Genomic DNA, 17,518 nt, shown 5'->3' with positions numbered 1-17,518 from the left:
GTCGTTTCTTCCGGCATATATCCAGCCATCAAACGACAGCAAGAGAGCCAGAAGGCGGGGACCAGTTGGTTCCAAGCCACTTGTAATATGTTTCCTCCGTTTCTTATAGTATGTTTCAATGCAGCGTACAAAGTCTGAGATTAATTGATTCTGTTATCGCCAAGGGCAGCACAGGGGTAACATCTGCAGTATAGGAGAGATAGGATAGTGGCCAAGCAAGATGCAGTCTTTAGAAGAAGTGGCGATATTATGAGCAAATATTATCAATATTATTGCATACAGATTTTGCTATTCTTCATGTCTGTAACAATTTATTGTCTTACCATTGCAGGCCTCGACATATCATTGGCTTCGGCGTGGCCCGGCTCGGGTCCGGAAGGTGGGGTTGGACGGGCCGCAGCGCCGGGTGTTAGACGGCAGCATGCAGGCCCCTTGGAGAGCAAATGCAAGCCTTATAAAGTCGTTTCATATACATGATTTGGTGTGAGATAGATAGTAGACTTGGAGGATAGAGTTTGTGGTCACGGATAAAGAGCCTTGCAGGGGAACTGCTCTACAACTATAAGAATCAAAGCAAAGCAAAGTTAAAACTTCAAGCGTTCAATTAATTGCGATATCTCTTGGTATAGTCTATTCGTGTTGTCTGGATCTAAGCGTATCTGTATTTTGTTTCATTTTTGTTTCTTTTCTCTCCACCAATTGTTTAAAAATCCAGTTCGTTTCGAAAAATATTTGAGCTCAACATTGCGAGCGGCCATACTAGGCTCACTCAAATCCACTCCCAGGTGGCTGTGGCGCGGCCAATACTGAGTGGACCAATGACTTGTTGGAAAGCCGTAGGAGAGAGGTCCAGGTCATCTTCAGCACAGCTTTCGCAGCGGTCGACAACTCTGACGTCCACAGACTTGCCCTCGTAGTGGACGCGGATGTTGCGACCGCAGGGGTGCTCGCGGTCATAGAGAGAGTGGGAGACGGCGACGACGAGCTCGCTGTCGGAGTTGGTTTGTCCACAGGCGCCGAGGCCGACTTCGTAGTAGGTTACGGAACCGGTGAAGGCGGCAGCTGCTCGGGTGTCTTGTTCGGTGGGAGCAGCGGAAGTGGTGATGGCGAGGCAAAGCGCAGAGATGACGGTGGTAATGGAGACCATTGTGAAGTAATTGAGATTGGAATTGCGTGCTTAGAAGCAGTATGAAGTGTTGAAAAAATTGGTGTGGCGGAGTGGTGGATGCTTTGGATTTTGTTGTGATGTGAAGGCTTGGTGAGCAGAAAGGAGAAGTTATCGTGGGATTTCGTGGGAGCTTTATAGTCGACCGCTCAACACTGTTATCTCTCTTCTTTAATTCTTTGACTACTCGTGACCAGTGAACAGCGTATTAATCTCATGTTTGCGTTCTTTGACAGCAGTGTATCAGAAAGGCTTTCTGCCGCTAGTCGTCACGAACAATAGAAGTTTGACGGATGTCCCCCGCTCTCACACATCATGAGCTCGAAGATGAAGGCGAAGTATCTTTTTACGCTGAGTGATTGCTTGCTTAATCGGATGTTGGGGCAGGCACAGAGATTGCGATATCATGATTTAGACTGGGGATCTGGAGTCTGTTGGGCTTGAGATGACCATATATGTAATTGTAGTGCTAGCCTCCAACTGAGAGTTTTATGGCTGAGTCAAAAGTGTAATATCGTTACTGTTCTTGATTGAATGTGGAGTTGAATGGTGATACTCGGAACGCGGCCAACCATGCATACGAGATGCCAAACCTAAATTCTATAGTCACTTGGTGCTTCTCCCATAGGCATGAGGGGGCATTCGAAGTGACACTTTGTGTTTATTCACTCTACATGAGGGTGGACAAGTCAGAAACTCTCAACTGAAGATATTACATGCGGAAGATTATCACTACCCACTAGGCTCAACCCACTAGGCTCAAGATCAGCAGGTCCTGATCTTTAGAACAACTGATTCAGCCAACAATGCGTCGAGCTTGAGCCTCTAAACTGCTTGATTAGGCAAACAGGCTTTCTATAGGCCAGCGCTGAGCATCCAGCGGCCAGTGCGCCAATATATGCGTCGGTGAGAAGCAGTCCTCCATCATATACCGTTTGAGCTGCACCTTATAAGCCAACGCTGCGGGCCCATGTGATTGCCATCACCTCACAATACCTTACTGAAAAGCCACTCCTTGTCTACCATTCTTCTTCTGCAAGTAATTCCTGCTTAATCCAACTTCAGTGATCGATTTGGTGGTGAAGAGATGAAGGACGGGTTGTATCTGTTGCCATTTGCAGCAGCTTGCTGGAGTATTTACCATAGAAGTATCCACGCTCATATTCTCCTCACGCAACAACCTCACGACTAATGCTGAAACCTGCGATTGCAAGAGGTTTGGATCTCACCTCTTTCTCTTGAACCTTGGTAAATTATGAGATTGTTATCGATACTGTTCACATACAACGCGCCCTTCAGGCACTTTCGACAATAACCAGAGGTCGATGCATCCCCGCATAAATGCGGCTTTTGATGCCGATTAGGGACCAGCCGCCTCCACTTGGCCCGAGTCACATCCCTCCGGTCGGTAACCAGAGCACCGAAAAGTGGGAAGAAGACCGGGGCTCTTATCGCAGACGATGAGTCTTTTCTCGCTTTTCACCTTCAGCTGTTTCAGCTGTGATAGCTTCAATTTGATAATAGAATCTGTTAATCAGTTCTTATCGAAAAGGGGAGGCATCGGGAGGAGAGCGCCCTTGATAACCGGTGCTCTGATTAGACTTATCACAAACTGTAAATGAGTCAAAGGGCGTCCTCCAACGCTTTATAACAAGTTTGTTCAGAATCGGAAAGTTGGTCCAAGCAAAGATAATATCGCACGGTGTTTCTCACTCATTCGTTCGCCGATCTACTCCCAACAGCATCAAAGGCATCACGTTCCAGATTGTTCGACCCCCTATTGTTCAGTCAACGACAGGGCTCCAGGATGGGTAGCAAGAACGAGCCTGCGTTCATCTTGTCCTCCGTGACAGATATTTCGACTGTGGAGAAGCATCTGGCCTCTCTCCGGGACCTTCTTCAGCACTGCATCAACGATGAGCCCGACACCTCGTCTCTTGGATTCCTGGCGCCGCTCACCGACCACACGGCAGACAGTTACTGGCTCGAGCTCACGTCCACGGTGACAGGACCTGACGCTACAACCACGCTGCTCATAGCGACGCCGCCTGGCAGTGACAAGGTCGTTGCTACGGTGCAGTTGGCGAGGATGCCAAAGGAGACACACACTTTCAAGGGCGAGATTCGGAAGCTGATGGTGCATCCCGACTATCGGCGGCATGGGCTGGGGAAATGGATGATGGACGAGGTGGAAAGGATTGCGCGAGAGGAGTTTGCGCTGGAGATGCTGTTGTTGGATACGTCCAAGGAGACGCCGGCGAGGGAGTTTTACTTGAAGACTGGATGGACAGAATGGGGTATTTGCCCTAATTACGCAAAGTCGTCGAGTGGAGTGAAGCATGACTGCTGTTTCTTTGTGAAAGACTTGGTATAGTGTGGGTGAAGTCTTTGTGAGGCGACAATCAGGTTGAACAGCAGCGTAGTTAGTTTGAGTTGTGAAGAACATACAGATTGTTTATGGCCTCTTTGTAGTATTATATCAGTATATGAGAATAGAGTGTAAACTGCTTCTAATAGTTTTGCAGGAGGCTTACTGAGGACAGCTGTCTGCGTAGAAGAAGCACGTCGAGTATACTCCTACTTAGATATCAACACTCTCTATGCTCTACAAGACTGCTATGATCTTTATTCCCGTTCCATACAGGCATCAATCGACATACGCTTCTTCATTAATAAAGCATCATATTGGATGACTAGCACTAGCTGTCAGTCTATCGTTGTTGGCAGATATCATTCAGCACTCATTAAATCTACAAAGATGCACCACAACAGTAGTCAACCACAAGAATCCTAGAATCCATCAGTCTTCTAAATAGTCAAAGGCCTCAATGTATTGTCTCACGCTGCAATGTTCGGCCCCACACCGGTCTCGCCCCGAGTGGTCTCACCGGAGCCGAACTATCACAGCCTCCGGTGGCTCACAGGTCCGGAAGGCTTCACATCGGTGTTCTGCTTGGATAAGAAATAGAAGCTTCTTAGAGCTAGAGCTTCACGAGCTTCCAAATACCAGCGGTCCACATGACCTGAAAATTATGCTCAGCAAGGCTTTTTTTTTCCGCGCACCACCCAAAGCTTCTAGGATGATCTTCCATTTGTAAGTCAGAGCTATTTCTCATTCTACTCAAGACACTCCCTCGCCCCTCCAAACAGCTGAGTCGTTGAAATGTCACCTTCTTACACACGGCAAATAAATCACTGGCCTCGTCATCAACCACTAATGGTTAATATGGTATGCAACACTCTTTCTCAAGCCTAGTAAGAACTCGTGGCGATAGCAATAGCATCGTGCTGGACCCTCTCAGCATTACGCGGACTTAAACTTCATGCTTTCAAATCCACATGCCTTAGCATCCCCAATTTTGTCTAGCATAGGGAATCTCGTCGGTTTCCTAATAATCTTCTGGCGCAAACGCGATTCAGTTGTTCCGCCCTGATTAAGCATATCACCGCTTATCGTCATCCGGAGAGTGTGGAATCCTGGGGCAAATCTCTGCATGTCCCGTGGCAGCCGTGATAAGAAGCAGCTCAACCCCGATTGAGTATCACAGTGACATATCTCTCAAGTCTGGGCTGCTTTCAAATCGGAATATCGTAGAGTGTCATTTCAGTATTACACGTGCAATGGTAGACGCAGGCCCAGTTTCGGATTACGGACACTGTTTGAGAGTATTTGCATCTGATATACGGTGTAAGCCTTCATCCGTATTCTCCGATTGCACAGGAGAATGGGAAAGGGGTGTCTGAATTGACTTTACCAGCAACATTTGTTCCATGATGATGCATCTTGAATATGAGGAATTTAGTTAGCTGTGTCCGCTTGTGAATTAGTAAGGAGAGAATGGAATTAGATCTTAGAATTTCGACGTATGCTTCCAATCGCCACCAACTAGAGGCACCATCACCGGTCTTATGGCATGTAACAAACAAACTTATCCCAACGGTCTCACTGTGGTAGTAAGAGTGTATCTATCTCAGCCAAAGCAGGAGGAATACCTTAACAGTTTTACAGCTACGGATTATGTGCCCAAGGCCCGGATCTCAACAGCATAGTAGGTACTTGGCTCAACTGAAGAACCAGCAAACAACTCAAAATTGCTCCTCTCTAAACACCGATCCAGTTCTGAATTGACCAAGGTCTTGGCTTCACTCTCGCACATCTCAAGATCTCAACTCCGCGGCATCGCAAATCTCCAAAGCTCCGTGGATATAAAACTGATACTGTGGGTTTTCATTCTTCCTCTTAATCCCTCCAAAGAGACAAAGCCATAGTGTTACGTATGCACTTGCCGGCAGTACCGGTCGGCCATCGAAACTGTCAGCATTCAAAATCACGGCTCACTAGTAGTATTGGATACTGGTCTCCATTTGCTTTTATTGGGGCGTTTGTAATTCTGATTCATTCAGACCAGCAAGTTGCCTTTCGACGTGTGGAGAAAGCCCGGCATTGGGCATACCGCTTCACATCCCGTGCCTTGCTAGAAAGATGAGAGGCAAATAGTAAGCAACGGGTAGACTTTGGGATCTCCTCTTGACCACATGGGCAGCCGCGCTTTGATGCAAGGGTCAGGTTTTGCTAAGCACCCGATAAGAACGTTGTTGCCCGAGCCCATCTACTACTGTATGTGTGGATGGAGACTTGCTGCTTGATGCCACGCTGCTGCTGCTCCACGAGGTGTTGCCGTACAAAAGATATGGCAAATCATGTATAACAGATATGACACTCATGCTGCTCGCTGCAAGGGAGAGAGTCATCCGCTCTTGGCCCTGACATACAGTACAGATGGATGACAATCAATCATATTCACGAAATACTTGTAAGTAAACAAAAACAAATTTAGGCCAAAATCATGCACAGCGACCCAAGCAGGAATCTCCAAGCGAGCTGCTCAAGCTATCAACTCTCACGTTTTGGTTTGCCTTCTCTCACCTGAAAAGCTCCTCTCTCACCACAGCAACAAGGCAGCTCCAATCACAAAAAGAATGCCCTCTACGGGATTCTGTTTCTTGCATCGTCCACTATTTCCCTCAAGCAGTAAGCACCGCATGTGACTGCGTGCTCTTTCGTGTCACAGCAGTAGCGCGGCCCAAATGCCGCCTGACCCTCTTTTTGCCTCCTCGTCTAAGTTGCTGGATTCGTACATTGGGAGGAGGTTCTCTGCATGATGCATTGTAGGCCCTTGGATGCTGCTAAAGCAGTGGCCTAGAAGAGCAGATACTGTACAGCGTGCTCCTCGCACATGGCCTCACAGCTGCGCCTTGACTTGTGTTAGTCGCTGGCAGATGCGACCTTGGCTGTCTTCCCCATCCTGGAGAGACATGCATAGTGGCGCTATCCAGGTGGTGCGCATACGTGGCGACGGGAGAGAAGCTGATGCTGCCCCCCTTCTGGAGCAGACAGTCGTAGCGAGTGGTGGCAGATGCTCGGCCCCCGTTATCCTGTTCTATTTGTTTGTTTTCGTTGATGGTCATTCCCTCTGCTTCAAGCAAAGGTGGAGAGGCGACTGCATTGTAATTCATGCAAGCACGGGATGGATGGAGTAGACGAGAAGAGAAGGGATGTATGAGATGGCATGGCCTTGTGCTTGAGCCTGAGCCGAGAGCGAGTGAGTGAGTGACCGCTGCTTTGCTTCTGCTGCTTGCTGGGAGGTCTCTTGAGCAACGACTCATACAGTACAGTAGCAACACCAACTACACGCTTACAAGACCGACTTTGTAGACTACAGTACAGCATGTAGGCAATACGGCTCGGCAACATGCAGCAGCTTGGTCCTCCCCTGTAGGATGCGGCACGGCATGATTGTGCTCCGTGAACAAGAAAAAAAGAGGATTGCTGCAAAAATGATTCAGGAATCCTGCAGACAGCCACGAATCAATCACCAGCACTGCAATTTCCACCAACTCGCAAGGCTTTCGGTGTGTGTCTCTCTCGGCTGTTGGCTTCAAGCATTGAATTTTTGATTGTCACTCTGTCAGCCCGTCGGTCGTACTAGCAACTTAGTCATATTCATGGGCTTTTTTTTCCTTTTTTTCAGCTGCCCAGGAATATATCCAACGGCTGCTCGCAGCTATCCATCCCGGCCACTGGATTTTCCCCTCAGAAGCGGTGTGATGGACGCTTTGACTTCTACTGTAGTCCCGTCACTCGTCACTTCGATTACGGGGTAAATCCAGGAGGACATTTTTTGCTATGGGACGGGAATAGCTTGAACCCCTTCCCATGGTTAGTCGGCTGGGATTTTAGTTAGCATCTTGGTCTTATTCTGCTAGCTAGGCTGCCATGAGGCTTGACCAGGGTGATGCCCAACAGCAGAACGAAGGAGAAGAAAAGAAAAGAAAAAACAGCCGTTTCTCCGAATTCCAAACCACGATCCCCGGTCAGAACTTGGAGGAGCCCGTCACCCATGCCGCTGTGTCTTTGGGTCCCGTGAGGTTGCCGTCATACCACGGGGGTGTGTGTTTCTTCCTCTGGCCTCTATTTTTGTTTCTGATGCTTCCCTTTTTTTTTGCCTGTTTGATAGTCGGTGCACTGGCCTGACGGGTGTCTTACGGATGAGCAAAAGCCTGGCTTGAGAGACAGATGGCGCTACCGGGACACGGAGCCTGGCTTACTTACATGCAATCTTGCATATTCGTACGGGCTGGGCATGACGTCCAACCAAGATTTGTTTCCTTGCGGTGACTTTCTTTTTTGTGCGGACGGGCCGTTGCAGTAGCAATGCTTGCTATCCTACGGCAAACCCTGATTCTTGATCCATATCAACATGTCAGAGCTTTGTAGCATATGCTGTGATCATACCTCGAGGGGAGTCACATTCTCAATCTTCTCCATCTTCTCCATACTAGCAATACACGTAAATCTCTACTAAACACGCATAAGCACCAGTGACACCAGTGACACTGGCTCAAACTCCAGCCAAGGCAGGCCTTGCTAGCTCTCCAGAGCTCTCAGCTCCCAGCTCCCAGCTCCCAAAGCCACTAAAATCCTGCCCCAGCGTCTAAGTCCTTAACGCTCCTAAATAAGCTCTATTTTTTGAGCAATTTCTATTATTGTAGTAGGGTGAACGCCTCGCAACTAAAGTAACTCCTCAAGAACCAGGGCGGTTTGCTTTACTAGATGCTATTATCGACGGCATCTTCAGCCTCAATATTCAACGCGTTGGCTCCAAAGCCGAGCAAGGTCCGGGATGCTGTCATGACTTTGACTTCGGGAAGATGATGCTATACTTGGTTGCATGCCAATCTAGACTCTCCTTGCATCTCTGGCTTGCGTCAAAGTCCCCTTGCTTCGCCCTGCTTGCTTTTCAGAAGTAGTGACACCACGCCGCAGCAAAAATAAAAGTAGAAAGGAACACAAAGAGTTGTATCAAGCCACTGCTTCGTCATGCTCTACCCGTCTTAGTTATGCCTTGCATCTCGATTGCCTAAAAGCCAGGCCCATCAATCAAGCCAACCGTATGACATACCATCCTCCAAAACAGCCTCACTAACAGCGGCTGCTGTAATAGGTAGGCAGAAGAAGACCATGACTGCATCCGCCCGGCCTCATGGCATCATCACAGCCGTCATAGCCAAATATTCCTCCCGACAATCAACAAATCCCCCTCATCACTAACACGCATCTCAACCTCCGGCCCTCCTCCCCTCCAGTTTCTGCCCGCGAACCAAAGCTGCAAATTGATTGACAGTCAAATATGTACTGAATCGACCCAATCATCGCCTCTCGCCTCACACCCAGTCCATCATCTCTGCCCAGCGGGCTTCCAAGCCAGGCTTCTTCCGTGCAAGTCCCCCTGTATCGAACCAACCAGGCACGATCCTCGCCCTTCGCCACTTATTTTTCTTTACAAAGCAGCTTGGCAGCTTTCTTTTCTTCCTCTATCAATCTCCGTGGTGCTCTGCAAGCTTGCGTTCCCCGTCCATCCATCCAATCTCATTGGAAGCAATCGAACGCAACGCTAATGCTTGCCGCTACGACTCATCCAAGTAAGCCTGGCCTTTTTGGCTAACTGTACGAGATGCGGTCATTGGCAGGTCCCCTAGCTTTGCATGTTGCAGAAAATACCACCTCACCACACCACCTCATCAAGCATCAAAGCAGCTTTCTCGCCCATGCCGAAACAATCATCCGTCGTGCTCCCGTCTCTCCAATTAGAAGCACAGCATGCAGTCCCTCTTCCCCCACCCAAGCACAGCCCAGCCCAGATATCAGTTGCTCAGCTTTTTCTTTCCCATCCTTCCTTTCCTTTCTTGCAATCTGCTCCACACACATCGACGCCTTTTCCCAAGCCATTGGCTCCTTTTTCTCATACCCTCGTCATCTCCAATCTCTGCTTTCAGCGAATAGCAAGCCCTCCAGCTTCCCTTATCCCCCTTCAACAAGGGTGGTCTGGGTCCTTGCCGTCCCCTCTTTTTGTCTTTCTCGAAAGCCCAGCCCAATCTAGTCCTATCCAAGCGCAGTTTGTCATGGGGCATTCTCCAATCCAGATTGTGATATCGGTTCCTTACCACCCCACAGCGTCACATTGAGCCAGCCCAGAGCCGAAAAGCCAATTTCTGCCTCTTTTCTTTTCCTACCCAACGCCAAAGGACACTAGCACCCCTTCCGGAGTAGTCGATTCAATGCTTCCTCTTGTTGCCATGCTAAAGCAACGAGGGTTGCAATCCATACCGCGCTAATTTCGCCTTCTCCAACGCCAACAAAAAGCACAGCTCATCTGGCCTCCATCATCCATGAATCCCATAAGCCTCCACATCATTGAAGACGCTAGCATTCGTCTATCGTAGCTTCAGAGCTTAGCGTCATCCACATGCCCTTCTACTGCATCTTCTAAACAACAGACCTTGAAGGGAAAAGTAGGCTGGCGCCACGCCAGTCCCATGATTAGAACCAAGGACTCCCCTCCCTTCTTCACCTTGTAATGGCCAGTAACATTCTGTCCACCTGCGACTGGAGCGAGAGAAACAAACTACATCGTGGCACACAGCAATGCAGAGCTCGTTGACTAATGTGTGCTGGCTCCTCACGCCCCCCTGTCTACTCCAAAAATGGCGCGTTCTTTCTTTTGTATCTTGTCAATCTTTGACTGGGTCCCGGAACCTGCGGCCACTAGCTCAGGGGATGAACTGGCTCGCTGGCCTTGGGACCACATGTTACCCATAGAATCGCAGCGTGTTCCATCGGTGTTGGAGAAACAGTAGCAGTTGGTTAGGTAGTAGACCTGGGTAGTAAAATTGGCTGCCCATCTTCGCGAGCCTGAGGTATTGGCCCAGCTTGAGCAGTCCATGATCAAGACTTCACGTCACTAAAGATAGTAGCTAGCACACCATTGTCAGATTCAGTATGGGGAGTCAGCATTTCACATTTGTCCCCATCCTACTCACAGCTGCTGCTGCTCTGTATCACTTACGGACGTTTTTGTCTTTATCGCAGTAGAATCAAAGGACAGTATGATGGCACGTTGTAGAAAATATTTCATAGTGTATGATAAAACGTATATTTGTTTTGATAGGCTTAGGCTTCTGCCCGTCTATCTCTCTTTAAAAACGTGTGCGGTAGCAATTTAAGCATCTCCGCGTGGGCTAGAGCCCAGAATCTTCTATCTTTGTGTGATCTCTCACAAAACAAGACACCAACATTGTGTCTTAGGATCGTAAACAAAAGAAAATATAAAAAATTGACTGGAAATCGGTGTTTTGTTGTTTCCAGTAGCGAAGGAGTGTAGTGAAATCCAGCTCTAGAATAGAGCTTTCCATTATCGGTTTTGTGTTTTTTTTTTCTCTCAAAATCGTCAAGTGTCGTTTCCATCTCGCGTCCATCAAAAAAATTTGACAAATAACTCCCCGTCTCTCATTCTCCAGAAAAAAGAAATGTCCTGTATGCCTCTTTCTCTCAGATATATATTCTTTGCGCCGGTACTGAATGCCTCGATATGAAGGACACGCTTTCCCAAACTCCTCGGTCTTTTAGTAAAATAGAAAAAAAACTCCTCGCTAGAAAAAGAAAAACCAGTGCGGTCAAGGCGAATTGTTAAAAATTGGTCGATAGATACAACACAGAAAGAATCGAATATTAGGCTTTTGATGTCTCAAATTGAGACATCCAATTTTGTCGCGGAAATTTTGTCGAAACGCCTTTTCTTTTTCCATTTTGATCCGAAATTGCGTGGCATTAAAAAGATAAGGTGTTCTCGACAAGTTTGGCTTCGAGCCTTTGGGTCTTGATGCCCGTGTAAAATCAAGGGAAGCATTATGTTCAAGGAAGCCGAAAGTTTTTGGGTTGGAGGTTGGTGTCGAAAAGATATTACAAAGTCGTGAGATGTTGGGTCTCTAGTAGCAGCTATGCAGCGACGACAAAAAAGACACCTGCTGGTGGAAGGGTGCAGGATGCTGCATCATTGGCACCTGCTGAACGTATTTTACCACCTCCCACAAGTGGAAGAAGGATTTCGGTGTGCAAGCAGGCTGCACAGGAATGGGTGCCTGAATAGGCATCGGGACCTGCTGGCAGGGCATGTGCGGTATAGGTGCTTCCACCACAGGAACAGGGACAATAGGAGCGTGTAGAGGAACAGGAACAGGGCCGGTGTATTGTTGTGGAATAAATTCCTGGCCGTGGAAGATGGGCTGCTGTTCACACAGTTCCTCAGGCTCGTATGTTTGAATGTATTCCTGAGGCAGGTCTTGCTGATCGGACATGAAGTCATCATCCTCTTCATCAGTATCAAGGTCATCAAGAGTTGATACGCTGGAGACGAGTGAACCTTCATCCGACGTCGCAGAAGCAGAAGAAAGAGACTCGCAAAAGTCGGCAACGATTGCGTCCTCGTTGGAAACGTATTGGTCTTGGGTAGTGGAGGTGGGCACGTTCATGGGAGCCACTGCTGGTACAGTGAACTGGGAGCATGCGATGATCCTGTTCCGTAGTTCAGACAGAGTGACCCGGTGCTCGGGGTTGGGGTTGAAGATGCGTCCCAAAATATCATTGAGCTCATCTGTCAAGGGGAGGATAGTCTTGAGAAAATCCTGAGAGCGAGCATAAGCTCGGTAGGTAGAGTCTTGGAAGGAAGCCTGCTTCCATGGGTTGCGTCCGCAAGTGAGATTAACCAGAATAACTCCCAGACTCCAGACGTCATTGGGGGCACACATGTAGTATGGCTTCCTTGCAGAAGGATCCAAGCACTCTTTACAATTGTCTCCGTTAGCCAAGTTCTCTTTTTGTCTAATATGTTGCGAAGGTTGAGATGCTTCTTACCTGGGCTCATGTAAAAGGTCGAGCCACATCCGTAGTCCTCGGAGCGGTCTTCACTGGTGGCCAATCCAAAGTCGGCGAGCTTGACGGTCTCTCCATTGTCGGTGACAAGGATGTTCTCAGGCTTGAGGTCCCGGTGGAAGATCCCCAAGTTATGGCAGTGCTCGACGGCATCCAAGATCTGAAGGAACACCTTCTTGGAGAGTTCGTCCTTACCAACATACTGACCACGCTCTGTGATGTTCAAGAAGAGATCGCCCTCAGGGCAGTACTCAAGAATAACATAGATGCAGTCAGGGTCGTCCACAATCTTTAGCATGGACACCACATTGGGGTGCGCCGATGCGTGGTAGTGCAGGCGAATCTCTCGCTGCTGGTAGGCAATCTGGCGGCGTTCCAAGGGTGTTCCATCGGCATTGTACTTGCTCAGGCACTTTACAGCATACCGAACTCCAGTGTTGATATCCAAGGCAGTGTAAACGACACCATATGCGCCGGTACCAAGAATATCAGTGAGCTGGAGCTTACCCTCAAGAAGTCGTCCTATACGCTGTTCTGGGGCAAGGGGCACACATCGGGGCTGGAAAGTGCGTGTCGCAAAGGGCTGTTGGACGTTGCACTTGGGGTCGTCGTACGTGGGAGAGGCCGGGGGAGTGGGATATCCATACGGGGCATGGTGCTGCATGTTAAGCGACTTGTAGGGGGCTCTCCAAAAAGTTCAATGGTCCAAGGATTCAAGTCAAGTACCAGACCAGAGGACGGAGAGATTGATATTAGATAAGGCGAATAGGATGATAAAAGAAAAGAAAAAGAAAAAGTCCTCAAGATAAGAGTGGATGGTGTGTTGTTCCTGTTTAGAAGTTGTCGAGGTCTCAAGGGAGGTTCCCTAGAATCACAGATCGAACTTCCAATAGGATACCAGGAGCAGTCGCATAAAGGCCAGAAAAAAAGAAAAGGGTTCTCGAACAGCCGAACAAACGGGTCAAGAACGACGTTGAATTGGCAACTGCTTCGGGGTGACGAGGGTTGTCGGATTGGTAGAAGAGATGTGATTTAGGAGGATGAAATGGCCTGGAGTCCTAAGTTCCAGAAGAGAAAGCTGAATTGACGGAAGATGAGGCGTTGAAGGAAAGTCGTGAACGTGGTGATGCGTGTAATTGAGTCCTCGGCCGAGAGTGGGCAACATGAGGTAGATATCAAGCTGCACCTTTAGGACACGGCGTGGATCTTTGGGTAGAGCGAGGCGGCGTTCAGACCCCAGCAGAGACGCACCCCAGGCGTATTCTTCGTCTCGGGGCTTGAGAATTGCGTGGAGCATCCACACCAAAGGCTCCACCTGTAAAAGCTCATCAGACCCTGGTCTGTTGGAAGAGATGAATGGCATGGGTGGTGTCTTAGTCGGCAGGGGGGAAAACTAATGCGCCAGCTATTCTTAAACCAGCGCTACCATGTTCATCGCCAGCCTTGGTGGGCGCGGGACTAGCGAGGCAGGGATCGTGGCGCGACGCTGAGCAATATACGAGAAGGCGAGGATGCTCTGACACACCAAATGAAGTGGTTCGCTGTGACTTTGTGTCATCCGCTTGCTCGCCCTCACACACACCCCCTTGTGTTCGGCTTGCGCTAGCGAACCCTTGGTCCCACTCACAACGTCAATGATGGTGGCCAAAGGAAACACTTGGGCGATTCCAGCCCCCCGATCCAGTCGGCTTCAACGGTGTCACAGTGAAAGGTTGAGCCGCCGTAATGGGGCGAGCACGTCGGATCTGCGGCGGCCCACCGTACTGTAGGTCAACGCCCTTTCGCCTTCAGTCAAACCGTGCACTCGCACTGCTTTTAGACCTTGAACTGAACTGACTGGCTGGCCTCTTCCCACCACCCACACACAGCTCGCTCTCCAGGCAGAGCGTCATGGTCTGCCGCGTGACTGGCATGATCTTCCCGTTTCTGAGAGAGGACCAGAGGAGAACAAGCCCTTGACTCGATGCGTTTCTATGCCGTTCGAATGTGTGGCTGCTGGAATGGAAACGGAGTTTCTGGTCAATCTTTGTCAGGCCACAAGCTAACTTTCCGTGGCGGAGGCAAATTGTGAAAGAAAACGGGTGATGTCCTGGGTCCAGTATGCTGTACTCCGCAGCAGCTAGTCTTCTGTGTACTCGTCCTCCGGCCGTCTGTATTCGGCATGCGCTGGGTCCTTTGCTCCTCTGCCGCCTGAACAATCGCAGCGCCAAAGGACACACGGCAAAAACACGGCACGGCACAAACATGCTGACCCTCAGCAGGACGTCTGGTGGGTATAGGCAGCAAAGCCAGACTGAAATGCATGAAGCAATGCTGCCTGTCTGCTGGGCTGCCAACCTGCCTACCTTATGCTTACAAGTAGAAGTAGGTATTACTAGTTTTGGTAGGTCTCTCTGTCCAACCATGAGAGAGGCTCCTTTGTCAAGTCATCATGACACGGAAGGGAAGCTACATGGCGTAGCTCATTCCATTGTGCCGTGGCAGCACTCGACATAAGCGGGCATAATGCTGTAGATACCTAGCTGATCGATGATTGCAAGCGGCCATTTCATCCTGTAGACACTAGACCAGCATCAATACAGTGGAGGGAGTGGGTAGGAAAACCTGCAACACGAACGGTATGAGGGACAAGCGAAACAGAAAAAGCCAGAAAAGAAGATGGCGTAGCTTACACTGTGCTGCTCCGCTGAGCAATGCAGCTGTGTGCATGCATTTCCCCATCAATGGTGATAGCGTCGATGGTCTCGGCCAGCCAATAAACCGCCGACTTTGCTTGTACTTTGGAGTTGCTGCAGGAGCCAGATAGCGATCGCTACCGTATTGTGACTGGTCCGAGTGGCTGATTGCTCTGCCCAGCCCACGTCCTGTATACTGGTAGTGCAGAATTCATACCAGCACCGTATGAGCCCCCCTTTGGGAGTGCTGGAGAGTACGAGCACTGCGGTTGTCAGACAAGATTCAGGAGTGCCAGTTTCCGGATTAACGTGTGCGGCGTTTGCTGGCCAAATCAGAGGATGAAAGACAAAAGGGGTGAGCCAATGGCAAATGTGAGGAATGCAGTACAGATTCTAATAATATGATTAGGCGCCATGTGGTCGACAACGCGGCCGGTGTTGGCATCAAGTTGTTCCTCTGCGCTGGCCGTCGCTGGCGGCCCCCATAGGGAACGTGGACACAGCTGGAGAGAAGCATCGACGCCGGCTGCTGTACGCTCTGCTGCCAACAAGCTCCGAGGGAGCGTGTATGTACTCCGTGCTCCATTAGTCCATACTGGTCTAAAGAATCCAATGACCCAGGCTCGGTTCCCGTGTCGCCACAGATCAGTCTTGGTTCGTTTACTTGCTCACCAGTCGTCCACCTCGCTGCCTGCCCCCGGCTGCATGCCGCATACATACAAGTATCAAAACCAGGCATAGCGAGCGCTGGTACGGAGCAAACGTGGTCCATATTGCCCGCAGCAGCGATGAGCCAACTGCTCAGCCGATGGCAGACGACAGGCGTTGTTAGCCAGAAGCGGACGCCTGCATCCGGTAGTGGCGGCGGCGTCGTCGTCTGATTGGGACGCGATGCCAGGAACCTGCAAAGAGAGCATTGCAGAGGCCATGAGCCAATCAGCCGTCACCAGATCCCCACCCCGCTCTCATGCAATGCTTCACCAGCCTTGTTTCTGGTTGAGCAATCTCGTCGACAAGGGAGCAGTGGTCCCACCCATGGCCGAGCAGCAGTGAGGCTGTCCGTACTACAACATACTCGCACAAGCACTGCTACCGTAGACGATGGTACGAGGACGGTTTATGGAGATGGGTTGGAGGAGGCGTCCAATCGAACGGCCGTCGATGCCCGCCGCTGCCATGCCGCAGCGTCAACCTGATGCACTTGGCAGCCGCCGTTGGTGCTGGCCTGCAGAGATGCGACGACGCCTTGGACGCTCTAGACGCTCCCGGAGCAGGATTAGTGATTTAGTGCAGCATTGGCTGCGGCCGCGATGGAGGGCCGTGCCATGCCTTGAGCGACTGACTGGCTGAAGTGACTGCTGAGAGACTGACTGGTGGCTTGACTTGATGATGCAAAGCAAAGGCGCTGTGCACGCCAAAGCAAGGGTCTCGTCCCTTCTGGGCCGTGCTCCGTCCGCGTCCAGTTGTCTGTCGCTGTCTCGGAGATGAAGATGAAGGGAAGGGAGCTGGGGAGGGCCCCGTGATGCCGTTAGTTGACTCCAGCGCTCCAGTCAATATTTGCACACGTCGTGACTCGATAGAGTTTGTCTAGATCTTACTAGAACCCGGAGCGAAAGACGGGCCATCTGGGCGCTGTGATTGGCCGGTGGTGGCAGGGGCCAGCAGGTACTTGTACACGTGCACGGCCACGCACACAGTTTGCGGCCGTGGCAGGTCTGGTGCAGCTCCAGCGCGATCCGTGCGACCAGCCCTGATTCCGCACGTGGCTGATGTATCCAGTACGGCGCCGCACCAATTAGCGGTCTGCCAGGCCTGGGTCTCCTATTCTTTGTCGTCGCCCCTGCGCCTCAGCGAAGTTTTGCTCTCCTCCCTGTCATGGCGGGCGGCCCGCATCTAGCCGGCCCTGGTATAGCCTCACGCTGGACGCTGTGCCAAGCGAGACCTGGGATCTGGCCTTCTGGAGCTTTTGGGCACCCAAGCAAGGGCGGTCCTTGCCCGGTGGCCTGTGCGCCTTTGACTCGGCGTGAATCCTTTGCTGGGCTTTGGCTGGGAATCCGGCGATCGCTCTTTGACGGCGGTGCTTGTCCGGCCCCTGTGTCTACTTGCATGGACGAGCGAGCACGGGCTCTCGGCTTTGCTGCTTGCATTGCGATCCGCGCGGCGATCAGTCGAGTTTGATGATGACACCTGCGCTGTCTGATAGCCGATGGTTTCATCATTCTTCGATCGGGACGGCAGCTTGGATATGCAGGGCTATGTGGCCTTTTCGCTGGCGTTTTCATGGCTGAAACTGACAGGGCGTCTAATCACTCTACTGGCTACAGTATGTACGAGATGCGATGTTAGTCGCCGTCCCTTTGCTATGGCAGCGGTAATACGGAACCCTGCCGAAGAACTCTTTCTCTCTGT

At 50.3% G+C, this 17,518-nt stretch overlaps 5 protein-coding genes across 5 annotated transcripts; 2 read left to right on the top strand and 3 right to left on the bottom strand.

Annotated features, from left to right (window-relative positions):
- Positions 1 to 769: 769 nt before the first annotated feature.
- TGAM01_v205163 (hypothetical protein) lies at positions 770 to 1,147 on the bottom strand (the record flags this gene model as incomplete). The annotated part of the gene is made up of 1 exon (XM_018803447.2): positions 770 to 1,147. One exon carries the CDS (start codon positions 1,145 to 1,147, stop codon positions 770 to 772), a length of 378 nt encoding a protein of 125 aa, XP_018663485.2.
- Positions 1,148 to 2,972: 1,825 nt separating this feature from the next.
- TGAM01_v205162 (hypothetical protein) lies at positions 2,973 to 3,539 on the top strand (the record flags this gene model as incomplete). The annotated part of the gene is made up of 1 exon (XM_018803448.1): positions 2,973 to 3,539. The coding sequence occupies one exon, from the start codon at positions 2,973 to 2,975 to the stop codon at positions 3,537 to 3,539; it is 567 nt and encodes a 188-aa protein (XP_018663486.1).
- A 7,952-nt stretch (positions 3,540 to 11,491) lies between these two features.
- Positions 11,492 to 13,098, bottom strand: TGAM01_v205161 (RAN protein kinase; the record flags this gene model as incomplete). The annotated part of the gene is made up of 2 exons (XM_024549587.1): positions 11,492 to 12,345; positions 12,417 to 13,098. The coding sequence occupies 2 exons, from the start codon at positions 13,096 to 13,098 to the stop codon at positions 11,492 to 11,494; spliced, it is 1,536 nt and encodes a 511-aa protein (XP_024405620.1).
- Positions 13,099 to 13,395: 297 nt separating this feature from the next.
- TGAM01_v205160 (hypothetical protein) lies at positions 13,396 to 13,797 on the bottom strand (the record flags this gene model as incomplete). Its single annotated transcript, XM_018803450.1, has 1 exon — positions 13,396 to 13,797. The coding sequence occupies one exon, from the start codon at positions 13,795 to 13,797 to the stop codon at positions 13,396 to 13,398; it is 402 nt and encodes a 133-aa protein (XP_018663488.1).
- Positions 13,798 to 16,000: 2,203 nt separating this feature from the next.
- TGAM01_v205159 (hypothetical protein) lies at positions 16,001 to 17,287 on the top strand (the record flags this gene model as incomplete). The annotated part of the gene is made up of 3 exons (XM_018803451.1): positions 16,001 to 16,158; positions 16,208 to 16,388; positions 16,889 to 17,287. The coding sequence occupies 3 exons, from the start codon at positions 16,001 to 16,003 to the stop codon at positions 17,285 to 17,287; spliced, it is 738 nt and encodes a 245-aa protein (XP_018663489.1).
- Positions 17,288 to 17,518: the final 231 nt, after the last annotated feature.

This window comes from Trichoderma gamsii (genome assembly GCF_001481775.2).
Source record: "Trichoderma gamsii strain T6085 chromosome Unknown Scaffold_16.2, whole genome shotgun sequence".
Classification (NCBI taxonomy): Eukaryota; Fungi; Ascomycota; class Sordariomycetes; order Hypocreales; family Hypocreaceae; genus Trichoderma; species Trichoderma gamsii.
This window is presented reverse-complemented; position numbering and strand designations above follow the sequence as displayed.